Source organism: Trichosurus vulpecula, chromosome 5, assembly GCF_011100635.1.
Source record: "Trichosurus vulpecula isolate mTriVul1 chromosome 5, mTriVul1.pri, whole genome shotgun sequence".
Taxonomy (NCBI): Eukaryota; Metazoa; Chordata; class Mammalia; order Diprotodontia; family Phalangeridae; genus Trichosurus; species Trichosurus vulpecula.
In genome coordinates this window covers 258,226,094-258,246,138 of record NC_050577.1, presented here as the reverse complement: position 1 = coordinate 258,246,138, position 20,045 = coordinate 258,226,094, and the positions used below count along the sequence as shown (strand labels likewise).

The window sequence follows — 20,045 nt, the reverse complement described above, 5'->3', positions numbered from 1 at the left end:
AAAGTCTTTCTTTTTCCTTTTCTTTTTGAGACAAATACATATAACCTAATGTTTAATTTTTCAGCATTATGCATTCAATTTAAAAGCAATTTTTTTACTTCCTTTTAGATGATAGTTACTGATATATACAATCACAGATTTCACAGAATATTTGCTATGGATGAAAATCTTAATAGTATTATGGAACGAGATGATATTTATGTGTAAGTTCACATCATATGTTGTGTAATAGATTATCTAAGAAACAATTACCAAAGAAATATACCATTCTGAGGTTTTATGGTCACTGTTTTTCTTACAGATTTGAAATTACTATCAATAGAACAGAAGATACTGAGCAAGTCATAATTCCTGTTTGCTTAAGAGAAAAGTACAGACACACAGGTTATAGCCACCATAGTGGTTCATCACTCTTTGGCCAACCTTTTCTTATGGCAGTACCTAGAAATAATACTGAAGATAAACTCTACAATCTTCTATTGTTGAGGATGTGGTAAGTGCCTGCCAATTCACATTAAGAAAGTAAATGAGAAATCTAAATAAATGTCTTGACAAAAAGTATGTAACGTACTTTCAGAACATATGTGGGTGGCTGTTTTTCTTAGAGGGTTGAGTGTTGATAGGCAGCATTTTAAAAGATTCCTCTTTAGCCCCCCCCCCAAAAATATCTTTATTTGTGCTATCATGTTTACCAACTATGGCATATATCTTGACATATATCAGTCTTGATCTATCTTTTCCTTCCTGAGCAGTGACATACATTTTTCAGCACAAATTCGTGTTCAGTGTATTTTAGTGCTAGGAGAAACTTTAGAAATCATCTAATCCAACCTCTTCATTTTACGAATATGTGGAAATAAAATCTCTTGTGTGTTAATTTGAAGCAAAGGCATTATCTTTGCCACAAATTTAGAAATCAAATTTGAGACATATAAGTTTTAGAATCCATTTTACTTATTAGAAATAAAAGACAATGTATATGCAATATTCGTCAGTTTTATTTGTGGTACTATGTTTTATAGTGTGAATTTACCTTTGAATGTTGCCTAGGTCTGAAAATTGCCCACCAGACTTTTTCTTTAAAAAGATACTTGTGATTGCTCACAGTAGAGTGGGGGGAGAGTGGAATTAGACATTGTAGAATATACAATATATGGTTTGCCCTGATTTTATTTTAGCCGTTATGTAAAAACATCTACTGAAAATGAAGAAACAGAAGGATCCCTACACTGCTGTAAGGACCAAAATATTAATGGGAATGGCCCAAATGGAATACATGAAGAATGTTCCCCAAGTAAGAGTCGCCTATTTAAATTTTAGAAAGTGTTCACTTTCATTGTCGTTTGAGGTATATTTGATCACCAATAAGAACGTGATTCCTTTTTTTTTTTAATTGCTAATTCATATCCTTGGAAATAGCTTTTAGACTGTGTTGGTTTTCATTCTTTAATTCCCAGTACCTGGCATAGTGGTGCTTAATAATGGAAAAATGTTTGATGGAGGACAGGAAAAATGAGCTAACACTCTTGAAGTCCATGGGACTAATTTTTAAAACTAGTAAATTTCTAAAATGAAAGGCTTTTCCTATAAGTAATTTATTAACTTCTGATTTATAATTTAAGAATGAAGAAAATACATTTTCAGGCTATTTGAGGTTTTTGTTTTGTTTATTTTTGTTATTTTTAACTATTATGCCTCCTCAGGCGAAATGGAAACAGATGAACCAGATGATGAATCCAGCCAGGATCAAGAACTTCCTTCAGAGAATGAAAATAGTCAGTCTGAAGATTCAGTTGGAGGAGATAATGATTCTGAAAATGGATTATGTACTGAAGAGACTTGCAAAGGTCAACTTCTCATGGGACACAAAAAGCGATTATTTACATTCCAGTTCAACAACTTAGGCAATACTGATATCAACTACATCAAAGATGATACTAGACATATTAGATTTGATGACAGACAACTTAGACTAGATGGTAAGTTTGTTTCTGAATAAGACCTTACTAATTTGGATCCAAAGTACGTCGATTTTTTTTTTAACCTATGGAACTTATATGCAGAATTTACATACTCTTTTATCTTTTCTTAAAATTTTTCTGTCTAAAACAGAACAATTTTAACTACTGTTAGGAACTTTAATTTCAGAAATAGGTAAAGTCTATTCGAAACTTGTATTGCAACTAAATTTCTATTGAACGCATGCCAATAAGATCCTTTTTAAAAAATTGTTAATTTATGAAAATGTCCTTGGCAATAGCCCTTACATTGTGTTGGTTTTCATCTTTTATGCCCAGCACCTGGCACAGTGACTTAATAAGTGCTTAATCAATGATTATTGAAGTAAATGAAATAGATTTTCCCTAGTTACCCAAACATGTTAAAAATGCTTATTTAAATGTTGACAGATTAACCCTTTTAGATATTTAAAAGGGAAAATATGTTTTTCATCTTAGAAAGATCTTTCCTTGCTTTGGATTGGGATCCTGAATTGAAAAAAAGATATTTTGATGATAATGCAGCTGAGGTAAGTCACTTCATTAATTCATCATTTAGCATCCTAAAATTTATGATGCACACTAATATTAGAGTGGTATGTTGAATCTGTTTAGTACACATAGATTTCGAGCAGGCTTTTTAGACACGAAGCTTTTCAGAAAAGATCAGTAGTTCAAGCATTTGCCAAAAATTAGTGAAAAGTTCATTAAAATATGTTTACATTTAAAGGGTTGTGGTTTAAAGACTGTTTGTTAAAAAAGTATTAGCTACAATATGATTTGATACTTTCAGAGAAATTCTTCATATTTTAGGAGCTTGTCATTTTTCATAGTAAAGATGGTATCACTAAAATGAGTTTTGTTTCATTTGTTCTCTTAACTCAAGAAATACTTCTCTTTAGGATTTTGAAAAACATGAAAGTGTGGAATATAAACCTCCCAAAAAACCTTTTGTGAAATTAAAAGATTGCATTGAACTTTTTACAACAAAAGAAAAGCTAGGTGCTGAAGATCCTTGGTAAGAGACAATGTTAAATAATTGTTTCTAATTATTTCCTATACGGATTTGTGCTCAGGTATGTCTTTTTTGATGTGAAAAATTAACTGATTATTAGCGTCTTGCTTAATAAATGGTTAATAAGCACTGATTTAGGTGATAAATCTATTAAGTGATAATATTACTTTGAGAATGTGCATTACTTCAAATATAGCTGTCTGTGTGTGTGTCTGTAACTATTAGATTTTCAGATTTGTAGTAAATTATTAAGTTGCAAAAATATGAATTAAATTTCAGTTCACAAATGTTACAGATATTCTAAAAATATTTGTCATGGAAAAGTCCCTGTCTTAATGGATTTCAAGTAATCTAGATGTCATTCTTGTAAATTGTACTTTTACGTATTGTTACTCATCTCGTTAAGTAATTGAAATCTATTAGAACATATGATAAGAGGAAAGAAACATTGCTTTCTGTTAAAGGTATGGAGAGGGCTTCTCTGATTTATTTCATTTTGTTAAAATAACTTGTGTCTTTTGCTGCTTTTGTTCATTAAACCAAGTATGCATATATTTCTCTTTATTTTAGGTACTGTCCGAATTGTAAAGAACATCAGCAGGCTACAAAAAAATTAGATTTATGGTCACTGCCTCCAGTACTGGTGGTACATCTTAAGCGTTTTTCTTATAGCAGATACATGAGGGATAAGTTGGACACATTAGTTGATTTTCCTATTAAGTAAGTTTGAATTACATTTGCTAAATGTTAGGAAACCACTAAGGTTTTTATAATTAATGGAAACCTCATTCAAAATAATTTAATATTTTAGTTATAAAAATGTATTGATATATAAATCTGGGTAACACTTGGTGATGACAAGCAGTAGAATAAGTTTAAATTCCAAGTTCCCAAGCAAACTTTACTCCATCCCAGAGCCTCATAGAAGCACTCTTTGAGAGGGAAAGGCCAACAGACAGCAAGAGATGTCTGGGAATTAGTAATATCTGTGAAAACGTAAAATGTTACTGACAACAGAAAACAATATTCATTGCATATGTAATAATCTATCATTAACTTGAGTTTTTCTTTAAACAGTGACTTGGATATGTCAGAATTCCTTATTAATCCAAATGCAGGGCCTTGCCGGTACAATTTGATTGCTGTGTCCAACCACTATGGAGGGATGGGAGGAGGGCATTGTAAGTTGACATTTTATATGTTATCTATAGACGTAATCTGTAAACATCAAGATTTTAGTCATAAATATTAAAAATGATGAGGTTTTTAAGGTATGAATTTGAACTTGTTAATTTCTTGGGGGTGGGAATGTCAATATAATGAGAAACAAAGTCATTGTCCATTAGAGACAGACTCTTAAGATGAGGAGCTGATAGTAAACCAGCTTATTCAATCACTGAACACCAGCTGTTCAACTCTAATTTATTTAGCAGTGTCTTGTATTAGTCTGTGGTAAAAGATTAATTTTAAGTCTCATTCTGCTCTTACCAAAGAGTATCCAAAAAACTAATTCTGTGAAATTGTACCTGAGTTTATACAATGATGTTTTATAGCTGTCTTCAGTGCATATCATTAAGGAGTTGGGTTTTGCTTTCTTAATCCCAATTGTTACTTATCTAACACAAAAAAGAGGGAAGAGTGGAACAAAGGCAACAGGGTTAAAAAAAAAAGTTAGGGTGCAATTCATTCAATAAACATTTACTAAGTCCCTACTCTCTATTGGAGAGGCAGTCTTATAGATGCTGTAGATACAAAGACAGAGAAAGAGCCATCCTTGCCTTCAACATTCTGGCAGCTTCCCCAGAGATGGAGCAGATAAATAAATACAAGATAATTTGAAAAGAAAGCACCAATAACTATGTGAATCAGGAAGGGCTTTGTAGAATGAGCCTTACGGGAAAAAAAAAAAGCTTTACAGATTTATTACTTTTTCCTTTGGCACTTAAAATGGTAAATTCCCATCTTTGTGATTTTATTAAGAAAGTACTTAGGTACCAAACATATGATTTTTTTTAAACTAATATTTTCTAGAAAATCTTAGGATAGTGAGACTTTAGGGTTGATAGAAGTGTGGCAAACAATTTCCTTAGTATATGATTTGGAGCAGAAGGGATGTTAGTCTCATTCAAGTTTTTCAGTATCACAAATGGTCTGTAAGAAATAACTCCTAACCTACACACAGGTAATTGAATATTTTGTGGATTTTATAGATTTGCTTCATATATATGGTTTTCCCATTTAAGTAGTTTTAGGCAAAGTATTGATTACTCACTAAAGGGATTATATTTCACTCTAGATACTGCTTTCGCAAAAAATAAAGATGATGGAAAATGGTACTATTTTGATGACAGTAGTGTCTCAACCGCTTCTGAAGACCAAATTGTGGTAAGTACCTGCTTTTGTTGTCTCTAAATCAAAAGAATCTTTTTTAGATTTAAATTTAGAATACCCACAAAAAGGAATATAACTTAGTTGGTTTTTTATATCAGTATTCTAGTGGTTCAGGACTGGTAAACATTAGTTCTTGATATAGGGAAATGTAGAGTTGCCAGTTAAGGAAGGGGTCTACCTTTTTAGTTTATATAGTAACAGAGACAAGGTTGCAGCCTTTTCACTGGGACCCTTCATCCTATCCTCCTCTGGAATCTTACTTCATCAATCATCACTTCTCTTGTCTTATACTTTCAATCTTTTCCTCTGCTACAAGCATCTTCATTTCTTTCCACCCCTTCTCCAGTACTCTGGCTCTCTTATCAGTGTATATTTTCCCTCCATGGAGATCACATTATGCAGATCATAATCCATCCATGTCTTCCTGGCTTTGCCGGTCTTGTCCATAAACTCATAAAGTTACTAAAGAGGATCTACCCAGTATGCTGTTCACTGTGTTCTCTTGGCATTGGGTGGATATTAGTAAGTCAGTTCATTAAACACCTCCTATAATACCAGGCACTGTGCTCACTACTCATATTTGATTACCCAGAGAAGTTCATCAGTATTGTAAGTCAGTTTCACGATGGCCTATTTGCGTGGATTTCTGCATTATGGAGTAAACTCTTGCATTTTCTCAGTCACCAATGGAGTGAAGCAGAGCTGAGTACTTGCTCCCAAGCTTTTTAGCACTGTGTTTTCAGCAATGTTGTCAGATGCCTTCAGTTGGGATGAAAACAGCATCAAGGTGAATTATTGAACTCGAAAAGGCTACAAGCCAAGACTAAAGTGTAGGGAGAGCTGGTGCATGACTTTTTGTTCACAGATGATTGTGCACTCAATTCAGACTCCAAGGCTAAAATACAATAGATCAATTTTCTGCTGCTTGTGCTGATTTTGGCCTGATGACACCAAGAAAAAAGATGCCCTCCACCAGCCAGCATTACACCATCCATACATGGAACCTTTGATTACAGCAAATGAAGAAATTTTGAATGCTTTAAATAAGTTCACTTACTTTCCAGGGATGTACACATAGATGATGAGGTTAATGTACGCACTGCTAAAGCTAGCCCAGTGTTTGAGAGACTCTGAAAGAAAGTGTGGAAGAGAAGAGATATTAGGCTAACTACCAGACTGAAGGTTTACAGAACCGTTGTACTGACCTCATTGTGGTATATTTGTGAAACCTGGACAGCATACCAGCACAATGCCAGGAAACTGAATTACCTCCATTTGAATTGTCTTAGGAAGATTCTGAAGATCACCTGGTGAGATAAGATACTGAGTACTGAGGTCTTTTATTGAGCTGAACTGCCAGGCATTCAAACTCTATTACAGAGAGTGCAACTCCAATGGACTAGCCATGTTATTCGAATGCCAAACGTATCTTTGCCTAAAAGACTATTTTATAGAGAACTCATACAAAGCAAACACTCACATGGAAGTCCCAAGAAGCAATACAAGGACACTCTTCAAGGTCTCAGGAACTATGGGATCACTTGTGAGACATGGGAGACACTGGCACAGGACCCCTCAGCATAACATGCCCACATCAAAGAAGGCGTTGTGCCCTAAGAGCAAAACAGAATTGCAATAGCTGAAAAGAAACATGAGATGTGCAAAATTTAGAGATACCTCCACTCCAAATGTTCACATGGACTATTTGTGCCCATGCTGTGATAGAACCTTCTGAGCTTGTATTAGTCTTATCAGCCACAGTCAGACACGCTATATCATGACCCCAACATAGTGATGTAATTTTGTTCTTCTTTGAGCACAAAGGACAACAACCAACCAGCTGAGTATTCAGGATTTAAAAAGAGGCAAAAGGCAGCCCTTGCTCTTAAAAGAAAAAGTACTAGAATTAAGAGTTAAGAGGGCTTCCTTTAGAAGATAGGATTTTACTTGGGACTTGAAGGAAGCCAATAGGTGGAAAGGGAGGAGAGGGAGGGCAGCATTCCAGGCAAGGGGGACAGCCAGAGAAAATGCCCATAGAAAAGAAATGGAGTGTCATGTTCATGGAACAGCTAGGAGGCCAGCGTCACTAAAGCAAAGAGGACATGGTAGGGAGTATGATATCAGTAGACTGGAAAAGCAGGAATAAGTTATAAAGAGCCTAGAACACCAGAGGATTTCATATATGATTCTGGAGGCAATAGGGAGCCACTAGAGTTTATTGAGTAGGTAAAGGTAGGGGCAAGGTCTGTGGATGTGATATGATTAGACCTGTGCCTTAGTGGCCAAATGGGGGATGGATTGGAGTTTGGAGAGACATGAGGGAGGCAGACTCAGCAGCAAGCTTACCCCAATAGTGCAAGCATGAGTTGATGAGGGCCTGCCCCAGGGTAGGGTAGTAGTATCAGGGAAGAGGAGGCATGTTTGAGAGATGTTGCAGAGGTAAAATTGACAGGCCCTGGCAACAGATTGTATATGGTGGGAGGGGGCGGGGGGACATAGAAAGGGGTAAGAGATAGCAAGGATATTTATAGGTTGTGAGTCTTGGAGACTGAGAGGGTGGTTTTGCCCTGAACAGTAATAGAGAAGTTAGGAGGCAGGCAGGGTGTAGGGGAAAGATGATGAATTCCATTTTGAATATGCTGAGTTTAAGATATCTACTGGACATGCAATTTAAAATGTGTGAAAGACAGTTGGAGATGCAAGATTGGCAGTCAGCAGAGAAGTTGGGGCAGAATGGGTAGATTTGAGAATCATCAGCATAAATACAGTAATTAAATCCATAGGAGCTGATGAGATCACCAAGTGAAGTAGTATAGAGGGTGATGAGAATAAAGCCCTATGGAACATCTATGGTTAGACAGCATGTCCTGGATGAGTATCCAGCAAGGAATACTGAGAAGTGGTCATATAGCTAGGAGTAGAATGGTGTTCCAAAAACCTAGAGAGAATAGTTATCAAGGAAAAGAGAGTAACTCTAACCCTAAACCCAGCACCTATCAAAGTCAGCAGAGTTTGAGGAGAATGAGCATTGAGAAAAGGTCGTTGAATTTGGCATTTAAGAGATCACTGGTAACTTTGAGGAAGTTGGAAGCCAAATTATTGTAACAACAATGTTGCTAGCAGCTGCTGTGGAGGTGAAAAACCAATAACACCAGCACACAGGAGGGCTGCTAGCACAGGTTCTTTGATCTGCTTTTCTAAGGAAAGCAACTGTAAGGGGTTAACAATCTTACTTTAACTAAACATACATATATCATTCACTTAGTTCAGGGGGAAAAATCAGCACCCTGAACTTCGGAGAAAACGTGAACAGAAGTTACAAGCAGAAATTTTATCAGCAGGGCAAAATAACACAAATCAGCAGACAGGCTTTTAGCTGTCTGTCGAAGGAATACGTAAACAGTTACCAGAGAGAGAAGCACCAACATCCAGGTTTTCAAAGCCCCAGGGTGGCGGGGGGGAGGGGGGGGTGTAGCTGGGGAGGGGGGCGCCGTGTTTGATGGCTACCCAGAGTCTTATGTGGCCAAATCACCAACAGTCTCCCAAAGAGTGAAACTCCATAACAAAACACCAACCTCAGATCTTATATACCCTTCTCAAGATCAAAAGGCAACCATGCAACTCAAATCCATGTGAACTAGACTTTGTTTCTGAAGCAGGTCATCAAAGACTCTTGATTCAATCAAAGAAACAAAGGCAAGACTCATCAAAGGCACTTGATTACCTCAGTGCTGAGAAGCCCTCAAACAAAAAACAGCAAAAAGTCCCACTTTGCTTGCCATTACATGTGAAAGGCAAGATTCAAAGGTACTTCATTACCTTAGCATTCCAACAGAGAAAACAGTAAAAAAGAGAGAGAGAGAGAATGAGGGGAGAGAAAGTCGAGACAGCTATTGTAGATGGCCTTTTCAAAGAGTTTGACCACAAGGTCAGAAAAAATGTAAGATAATAGTTAATGGGATTAGAAGGATCACATGAAGAGTTTTTGAGAATTGTGAAGACATGCACAGTTTTGTAGACAGTAGGGAAGGAGCCAGTACATAGAGACTACCGATAAGTGATAGAGTAGGGATGAGAAAGGGGGCAGTCTGTTGGAGGAGACAGGATAGAATAGTATCCTCTTGAACAAGTAGAAGGGGTTAGCCTTGGTAAGGAATAAGGCTACTTCATCATGTGAGACAGGGATGAAGGAAGAGATAGTGGCAAAAGGCATCTAAGTGATGGGAGATGAGGAAGAGGGGAGGAGGACGATTTGGAAGCGATAAAGGATAGGAGATGAGGAAGAAGAGGGAAGGCAGCTTTCCCTTAGGAACTGTCTTTTAAAACTCTTTTTCCTGTAGCTTCAAATACCCTTTCTCTCTCCCCCTTTGTCCTCAAAGTGTATATACCCATACCCAGGAATAAACTGGCCAGCTATTAAATGACCTTCACATAACCCTTAAAATCATTTCCTTGCCTCGGTCTATGTGTTATTATAGGACACCTCTATCTAGACATTAAAAAATCTAGACTCAACAGATGTCCTGACCCTCCTCCTGTCTGTCCCTCTAGTCCATAGTACTGTTTCTTCCTGTTTGCTGTTATATTTAACATGATTAGATTCATTGAGCAGAAAAAAAAAAATCACTCCCATAAAGAAAGTGATTTTCCTTTTTGGACAGTTGCTTAATAAAGCTCTGATAACCTGCTAAAATAAGTAAGTAGTTTTTATTCTTCAAGTTGTATGAACAAGCTGTTGACCTCATCTATCAGTATATATGTATCTTGGACAGATACTGCAAATAGATAGTGAGAAAAACCCAGATATGAATAAGAAGAGAGTGAACTGTATTTATTGCCTTTGGGAAATCTTTTAATGAACCCAAACTGCTCCCTGAAAACAAAGGCCCATCTTTTTCAGGCCTGTATTCAAGTGATGTATATTTGCAAATCAAAGGAATAATATAGTCCAAGAAGAATTACAGTTGAGGATCATTTAAAGAACTTTAAAGAAGATTATGGGGCCATGAGCAGACTGCAACACATCATAAAACAAGGAATTATTCAAAAGTGATGTAAAAGGATGTTATCAGAGAAATATATTTCTCATTCTTAAAAAATCTGCTTCAGTCCAGCCATCCTTCCAACGTACTTCCATCCTCTCTCTCCTTCCCTGCCAGAATTCTAGGGTAGAGGTCAGCAAACTCATGCCACCAGGTTGCTTTTATACTGTATGAGAGCTAAGAGTGGTTTTTACGTTGTTAAATCAAGTTGTATTTTAAAATGTAAAAACCATTCTTGTGCCACAAGATTTGGCCCTCAGGTGGTAATTTGCTGGCCCTTTTTCTAGAGAAGTTATTCTACACTTATACGTGTTTTTACTCCTTTCATTCAGTTCAGTGCCTCCAAGTCAGTTCTGTCTTCCTGGGCCTCCATTTTCTCATCTGTAAAGTGAGTAGATTAGAGTAGATGGTCTCTAAGGTCACTTCCAGTTCAAAAAACCCTGTCATCCTTAGGGGTCTAGCTTCTTCCCCCTTCTACTGAGCCTGCCTTCTCAATGAAGACTTTCTTTTTCATTGATTTTTTGTTTGTTTTACGTCATCTTCATTTCCAAATGATCCCTCCTCTGTCCAGCAAGCCATGTCCTGTAATCAGGACCGAAAGAGAATAAAACGCAGTTTAGCAGAGTTCACCCACACATCAAGAAATCCGACTCCACCAGTAACATTCCAGATCCACGGATCCCACAGCTCTACCTGGAAGAGAAGAGATAATCTTTTTCATCCCTCCCCAGGCCAAGTGTGACCCTGATAATTATACATCGTTCAATTCGTTTTTCATTCATAGCATCAAATCTAGAGCTGGAAGGGACCTCAGGACCAATTTAGGCCAAATCCCTCGTTTTATAAATAAGGAAATTGAGGCCCATGAATATTAAGTGACTTGCCTAAGGTCTCGTAGCCATTGAACACCAGAAGCAACATTCAAACCCAGGTTTTCTGACTCTAGAGTTAGTGCTGTTTCCACTGTACCACACTGCCTTTTTATTTATTACATTGTTACAAACATTATGTACATTGTTTTCCTGGCTCTGCTTGCTTCACTCTTCTTCAGCTTGCCCACGTCTTTCCATGGTTCTTTGAGTATTTCTTATTCATCGCTTCTTATGGTTTATCACTTTACATTGATGCCCAGCAGGGTTTTTTTAGCTGTTATCCAATCAGTGGACATCTGCTTTTTGTCTAGTTCTTTGCTACCACAGAAATTGCTGCTGTGACTATTTTGCTGTATCAGAAACTTTTCTGTGTTTGACTTCCTTGTGATATATATGCTTAAGGGAGGGATCATGGAGTCGGAGGTTAGGAACATTTTATCCACTTTCTGGAGTTCTCATCAGACCAATTCATTTCACAAATGAAGTCGTGCATTACCACACCTACCTTTCTACAGCACCTCCACCATGAACTCTTTCCAACTTGTGTCATCTTTACCAATTTGCTGGTTGAGATGTAAAACATGAGTTGTTTTTGATTTGCATCTCTCTTATTATTAGTGATTTATAGTCATCTTTTATAGTTTGTAATTATTCTTTTGAGAACTGTTCATATCCTTTGACCACTTATTTATTGGGGAATGGCTTTTGATCTTATGTACTTGTGTTAGTTCTCTATGGATTTTAGATCAAACTTGTTTTTTTAACTCCAGTCAGCAGCTTCCTCCTAATCTTAACTGCATTCTTTTTTTTTTTTTTTTTTGCAAAAGTTTTTCCATTTCACATAATTGAAATTCTATCCCTTGTGTGGTTAAGAACTTGGCCCTTGCCCCTAGCTATGAAAAGTACCTGATCTTGTTATCTTCAAGTTTTTTGGGTGAATATTTTTTTTAATGATGTGACCTTTAAGTGACTTTTCTGCTTTGAGGATATTGTGACATGTGGTGTAAGATGGTGATTTAAATATGATTTCTGCTCAACTGTTTTCCAGTTTTCCCAGCGGTTCTTCTCAAATAGGAAGTTTTCTTTTCTTGGGTTTGTTAAAGACTGCATCATTGAGATTGTTTGATTCTAATTCTTCCTTCCTGTTTTGCTTTTTTTTAACTTGCCTGTTATTATTTTGCCTCACTCTAAAACATATCCCCATGGTAAAACAGTGGTATTTCAATCTTCAACCCCAGGGACCTTTTCTTAGTGATTATCCTCCTTAACTTCATAATGGCCCTTCCTTTTAAAAACTTTGTTCTTTAACTTCTTTGACATCCTACTGTGTACTGACTGCACATCTTTTGTTTCCTATGTACAAATTGTCGTCAAAAGCTGGCCTAGATAGGAGAAATTTTGTGAGATCTACATCCTGGAGATACAGAGACAAAAATAAAACATTTTGTGGCCTCAAGTAATCTACCTTCTGACTGACAAAATATATACAAAATAAGTGTGAGGTAGTTTGGGGAGAGAGAGTGCTAGCAGCTAGGGAGCTTGGCAAAAACCATGCAAAAGTTGACACTTGAGCTGAGTTTCAGGAGAAGTGAGGGATTCCAGAAGGTGAGGAAGGAGAACAAGCCAAGCCTGAGTGATAGCCAGGCCAAAGACATGATGACAGGAAATGGAGTGCCATGCCTGAAGAATTCCAAGAGGACTATTATGATCAAACCATAGAGTTTGTAGAGAGGGGGAAAAGCTAATAAGAAGCATGGGAATATAGGAAGGAATCAGACTGTGAAGAGTTTAAAATGCCAGACAAAAGAGTTCATATTAGATTCTAGGAATAATAGGGAGACTCTAAAATATAGATTAGGGGAGAGAGAGAGGTGGGTGGTGACATGGTCAGACCTGTGCCATAGGAAGATCACTTTATTAGTTGCATTCAGGATGGATTGGAATAAAGAGAGATAGGAGGTAGTGGGACCAACCTGTAGGCTGTTGCAATAATCCAAGTGAGAGGTGATAAAGGGTCCTGAACTAGGGTGATGGTTTTGTGAGAAGGGGACCAGGTGTGGAAATGACAAAAGTTAGTAATTTATTAGGTATGTGGATTGAGGAAGAGTGAGGAGTACACCATGATACCAAGGATGTCCTACCCCTGGTAGTAATAGGAAAGTTTAGAAGGTAGGGCATTTGTGGGAAGAAAACAATTAGTTTTTAACACATTTAAGATGAATATGGCACATCTCATTTTGAAATGTCCACTAAGCAATTGGCAAAACTAAGGTACAAGAGAGAAACTAGGGCAGGATGTATAAATTTACCTCTTGGGCCTTGAAGAGATGGTTACCAAGTGAGAGAATGTAGAGAAAGAAAAAAGGACAAAAAGAGAACCCAAGTCAGATGCTAGAGGTCTCAGTCACAGTTAGTGGATATGACAATGATTATCCACCAGAGAAAAGTAAGTAATAGTATAGAGAAAGTTAGGAGAACCAGGAAGGAACAGCGTCACCAAAACCCAGAGAGCATCTTGTCCAACAGAAGAGAGGAGATCAGTTGTGCCAAAAGTGGCACAGATGTCAAGAACAGTGAGGATTTAGAAGAGGCCATTAGATTCGTCAATCAAGAGATTGATGGTAACTTACATAGAGGCTAATAAATAATAAATTTTCTCTTCAATTGGTAGGATGCTTTTTGATTGAAAGCATCACACAGTTAAAAGAATACATCTGCTAATTTGATTTATATTGCTGTCCTTCTTGTGTTTCTTTGTCACCCAGGGTTTTCAGTGGATTTGGTTCCAAAAATGCTATATATTAGTGGGATGTAATGCGTCATTGCCTTGTTTCTTGTTTTATATTTCTTGAAGCATCATAGAGCAACACTATGAGTTCTAGCTTTCCTGACTTTATCATCTACTCTCTATGTGGCAGCTCAAATCACTTTGTATCTCTGGCCATCAATTCCTTCATTTGGATAAATGAGGGAGTTGGTGTAGATGATCAGGAAGGTCCCTTCCAGTTCTAAAATTCAAAGAATTCTGTTAGGTCAGGAAGTACAGCTTGCTTTCTGAGTTTTTAATTTCCTAGGAAGGGCTATATATGTATATAATCAGTATTTAGTACATATTTTAGATGCTGTTTTTATCTAAATCTGAACTAGTTTTGATTTGCCCTTAATTACATCTACAATGTAATTCTGTTATTTAGTAATTTGATGGTATAGTAGTGAGTCTGAAATAATTTTTATTTATGTTAATAGGATTTCTCTCTCAGTATTTTTTATGTTATTACTAGAAATGGTAAGTTTTAGTCCATTAGATGTTTTTTAAAGTACTTCTGAGTGCCTCAGTTAACAGTTATTTTTTTATCCTGTCTACCTTCATTAAGTCACATACTATTCACTTACTTAACTTCATCTTGCTTCTCAACCCGTATCAGCCACCATCTGAAAATCATTATTATGTTAACACTCTTTGTCTGTCTGTCTGTCTGTCTGTGTCTGTCTGTTTGCTCCTACAGTCCAAAGCAGCATATGTGCTCTTCTACCAGAGACAGGACACTTTCAGTGGAACTGGCTTTTTTCCCCTTGACCGAGAAACTAAACAAGGTGCTTCAGCTGCCACAGGCATCCCATTAGAAAGTGATGAAGATAGTAATGAGAATGACAATGATATAGAAAATGAAAACTGTATGCACACTAACTAATGAAAGTCCTAGAAGCCATAAGAGAGAGACTTTCCTACAGGTGGTTTCTGTTGAAATAATGAAGTTACCCACCACATTAAAACAGAAGTCTGAGATGGGGAGTTTCAAATAAGAGAATGTAAATCCTTTATCAGATTTTAACTTGTGCAGTACTTGAAGTGAAACACAATGAAAACTTTAACAGAAATTGTCTCTTAATACATTTACAGTCTTGTATTTACAAGCTAAATATATATAGGAAATCACAAATAAACCCCTTTTAAGTTTGCTGCTGTTTTGATGAATTATGTTTCTTTAATTGTTTTGGATGTGAGTTAACTGATGACAAATGTTAAATTTGTGGATGTTGGTCAATTAATTTACTCTAATAATACTGCAAGAAAACAATGATTAAACCTAGTTTTTGGATGAACTGTTCATGTATATTAGGCTACTATGCTATTTAGCTGCACTAATAAATGCAGCATAAATACTGTAGTAGTATTCTTCTTGGAAAACCAAATTTTCAAGTCTTCCCTGATAATCAAGCTGGCCTATTAAGAAAAACTGAATCATGGTGGAAGAAGTAAGCTCAGAAAGGTTATTCTTTGTGGTATCATTAAAAATCAAGAATATTATGTTCATCTAACTCCTGCTGTGGAGCAGGCTCTAGATTTCTCACTGCATATGAAGTCATTTTTCAGTCAAATATTCCTTATTGCTGTTGGATCTATTACTTAGACATTAAAATTCTTAACTTGCTTATAAGAAATGCATAACTTTAATCTGGTGTCAGTCCAAAATTTAAATTTGTGCTGCTCATTTTTCTCTACCCCATTTTTTCATAGTTTGGCAACTTTCAGCTCTCCCAATTATTATAAAATAAGGTCAGACTTAATAGTATTCTATATCCATAGTAATAACTGTACATCAAGCATAGATGAGATTTTTTTCATATACTTGCCTTTAAATCATTAATGGATAAATTGGCTTTAAAGGTAGGTCTGTTAATTTTCTTTGTGTGTTCCTGATGGAATTCACCATAGCCTTACAGCTTTTCTCAGAAGGTAACTTGTTATAAGAGAATTGGCATTTGCATGTTCCAGAGTCAGAACCTGTACAGCATATAAAGCATACAAACCTTGAATTTGATTTAGCTAACCACATTCAAGGATTCAGGATGCCAAAAATATGTGTGAACATTTTAATCATTTTTTTATTTGCTGCTTTCCCTTTGATCTAGTTGAAAGAATGTATTGTTGATTGGCATACAATACTGCCTTTAATAGGAAATCTTTTAAGTGCTGGGACACACTTCACATACCTACCTATGACCTGAGGAATTGCTTTGTGTCCCACTGTCATTGAAGCAAAAAGTATGATGTTCTTCACTTGAACTAATCAAATACAATAGGTTATAAATTGTGTATTGTAAATAAAAGTTCACTCTGTGAGTGCACATTTTGGTAAATTATTTATTTATGTTAGCATTAAAGTTAAAAAGAGGGGGAAAAGATGCATTTGACCAGGATAAACGAGGTATGTTGAACATGGCTTTTGCTTTATACCTTGATATTAAAGCTGGTGTTTCATCCTGGTATTTTAAAGCTGCTTTTTGGATTTTTTTGTTTGTTTTTTTTTCTAATGTAAACTAACCTCCTGCATGACAGAGGTTAAAATTTTGTCTGCACTTGAGTTCACTTGAGTTTACATTTGAAATGTGCATGTTTATTTATACAGATTTCAATAAAGCTATTCAAGGCCTTATTTAGTCTTTCATTTCTTACTCTGAACCTTTTGACAAAAGCTTTTATTTTATAGGTAGGTGACCAAAATGCCATTCATTAGTTATTATATCATAATTATAGTTTAATTATTTGAAATGCTTCAAAAAATGCATCCTCCCAACAAGGGCGTATCATAAAGGCCAATTTTAACTAAACATCTCCATTTTGAGCCAGATGCAAAATAGACTAACAGTAGTCCATTTTTCTGAAAGAGAAACAAAAACTCAAAATTATGTTTTTCTGCACCTAGGTTGTAATTTTTATCTTAACAAGGATAAATACACATAAGACCAGAGATCTGAAATTGGGTGGAATCACAGTAATCCAACCCTCTTTTTTATAGGTGAAACTGAAGACCAGAGAGTTTGTCACTTAACCCAACTTTATACACCTTGATAAAGAAAGTAAAAACTGTCCTAACACAATTGTAAATGGCAGAGACAGAATTTGAATCTGGTCTAATAACTCCCAAGTTCAGCGCTCTTTTCATTATGCCACAACACATTATAACTAATTTTAAATGTTTTAAATTATTACTGTAGGGATAGAGGTTTGACCTATGATTTCACTCATATGGGAACTTAACCCTCCTTTTCATATGTAGAAACTCTCTACCAGTGTGGCTCAGTACTTTCTCTGCAATTTTAAGACTTAGGAGAGACGATCTGCCCCTATCCTTTAGCTAACAAAAGGGAAATTAAAGCAATACCAAAAGTTTAAACACAACCTCTAATTTAAAAGAAAAATTAATGTTAATACCTTTGTATTTTAAAACCCTAACAAGAAGTCAAATGACTTAGCTTGTTACAGTGTCTCCGGCTTGAAATAAGCATGTGACCTCTTTTTAAAGTAGCTTAATTTAGCCAAAACTGTTTTTTATTACCCCCCCCTTTTAGATTCCATCTGTTTCCCCAACATAAGATGTTTTTTTCCATATCTGCAAATTAAGTGATGCCACAATAGATTTCAGGTTCCTAATTTTTTGTTGTTGTTGTTACTTTAAAGTATCTGGAGTTGATCTCTAGAAAGGAGCCTCATTGTCATTGAGTTTCTAAAATTTTATTTCATGTTTCTTGTACAAATCATTGTTTCTTTTGTAACCCTATATTTTACATCCATGTTTTCTGGCACCTAAATGCAAAATCATTAATTTGTAACAATGAATGAATGGTGAGCCATATGGACAGTTTAAAATCAGGCTTGCTGCTTTTCCCACTAATTACCTGCTTTCCCTTTATTAAAACAGAGGTAAGCCTTAGAAGAAATGAACCAGTAAATAAGAGGATTTCAGGAGCGTACTCTAGTTATTCAGAATGGGAACCTACCCTTTCCAGATTTGTCCTTATGAATTAAGTGTGAAGAACTTCTGGGTGATCTAGGAAGTGCTGGCATCCAAGGTCTAGAATCTCAGAAGAACAGGAAGAAAAGTGAAGAAAGGTGTTAATTTCTGAAGCTGCAAAAATCTTTGCAGATTAAGAGAGAAGTGGTAGGATTTTGTTGTTGTTTCTTATTTTTTTCATTATTAGGCTAGAGATAGAAACTAGACCTGTGATTGCCTTGGTATTAGGAGCTCTCAAATGAGACAGTTCTTTTACCAATGAGGGTCAGAACCTTTTCTATAATTTAAAGAGTCTTAGAATACTGAGCCCTTAGAGCACTGAGAAGTTAAGTGACTTCTGACAAAGTTGACTCAAACCCAGGTTTTCTTGACTCTTAGGCCATCTCTATGTTATATGCTATGTTGCCTTGCATTATTATTGCTTTATTAATCTTCCACAGGCTAAAATACAAGTAAATTAATCCAAATAAATTTGAAATTCAACTTTTTTTCAAAATATAATTTATATTTGTTCTTCTTATAACTTTTGAAAGCTCTGTTCCACCAAAGAATAGAAAATTAGCCAAGTGAATTTTGTTCATGTACACTCTTACTAACTTTTCTCTTTCATTCAGTTGTAGAACTTAAGTGTTTAAAATTACATAATCAAGTTTGATTGTGGGGAATATTTGCTTTCATACATTTGCAATATATTCAAACATATACTGATTATGATTATTTGAATTCAGGAATTTACTTCTGTGCTGGAAATTTATTGACCTTTCATACATTCGTAAGCATTTAATATGTTTTGTTCTTTACTATAAGCAAAGAATGTTGAAACAAACTGCATAAATAGCAATAAAGAATACTTAAAACTGAGTTGAGAAAAGTAAATTGTTATGAATAATTATAGTAAAACTAGGTTCAAGAATTTTAGATTTCCTATAGTTAAATTCTAAGGAAATGTAGCCTATCTTTTTAAAACTAGGGCTGGGAGCTGGAGGTTAAAGTATTTGAGTTTGGAATCAAGACCTGGATTCAAATCCTGCCTCCTACCCTTGTGTGAACCTGCAGCAGTTATTTAACCTCTTTGTGCCTCAGGAAACTCAATAGAACACATTAACTAAGGCCATTGGAAGGGTTTGAATATGCCTTAGTGGAGACAATTCTTATATTGAGTTTTGTGTACTGAGGAAATCACAAAGCCTTACCCTATTGGCATATTAAAAATTCAGATCAATTTGAAAGTCAGTTCTTTCAGAAGTTTCTAGGAAATATATTTCCTGAGTAGCTAAACTAATGTGTTTATCTCATTTGCATGTTATTTTTAATAGAAATGCCATAAAAGAAAGATGTGTTGTTCATTATACACAAATATTTTAAATATTTCATGGGATCATAGATTTAGAATTAAAAGGAGACCATGTAATCCAGCCTCTTCATTTTACCAGTATTTACTGAGGAAACAATCCAGGAGATGAGGTGACTTGGCCCAAGGGCACACAGGTAGTAAATAGCAAAGCCAAGATATGAAATGATGTTTTATCAATTGAAATGACGTCTTTCATTTGTACAGTTTTTAAAGAATTTCCTCATTTTCAATATTGAAATAAAATTCAGTTGGGTTTGACTTCGTTGCATCTTGAAAATAAAACCCCTACCAATTTTGAAAAATAACTGTAAAAATGAATCCATTTAGCCAATATCATTCCTGAGGGAGAGTAATGAAATTATAAAAGGTACAAGTCAAATTCAAATGTGGCATCCTAAAACATTTTAACCTAAATGATTCTGACCCTTAAGTCACTAATTTACCTTAATTTAAAGTGGGCATGATACTGATATACCCTACACAAATAGTATGATCTATGTATATGGGGTTGAAGATCTAGAAGGGACCTCAGAGGCCTTAGAATCCAGTCTTTTTTGCATTTGAGGAAACCAAGGTT

At 35.7% G+C, this 20,045-nt stretch overlaps 1 protein-coding gene across 2 annotated transcripts in view; it reads left to right on the top strand.

Annotated features, from left to right (window-relative positions):
- The window catches only part of USP15 (ubiquitin specific peptidase 15), a 165,940-nt gene extending 149,185 nt beyond the window's left edge, over nucleotides 1–16,755 (top strand). For both annotated transcript variants that reach the window (XM_036759129.1, XM_036759130.1), the window contains 10 exons: nucleotides 109–203; nucleotides 302–493; nucleotides 1,179–1,294; nucleotides 1,704–1,979; nucleotides 2,457–2,527; nucleotides 2,900–3,015; nucleotides 3,583–3,732; nucleotides 4,090–4,193; nucleotides 5,309–5,397; nucleotides 14,824–16,755. In XM_036759129.1, coding sequence (XP_036615024.1) covers nucleotides 109–203; nucleotides 302–493; nucleotides 1,179–1,294; nucleotides 1,704–1,979; nucleotides 2,457–2,527; nucleotides 2,900–3,015; nucleotides 3,583–3,732; nucleotides 4,090–4,193; nucleotides 5,309–5,397; nucleotides 14,824–15,009 — 1,395 coding nt within the window. In that variant the 3' untranslated portion in view covers nucleotides 15,010–16,755. The remainder of the gene's footprint in view (nucleotides 1–108; nucleotides 204–301; nucleotides 494–1,178; nucleotides 1,295–1,703; nucleotides 1,980–2,456; nucleotides 2,528–2,899; nucleotides 3,016–3,582; nucleotides 3,733–4,089; nucleotides 4,194–5,308; nucleotides 5,398–14,823) is intronic.
- Nucleotides 16,756–20,045: the final 3,290 nt, after the last annotated feature.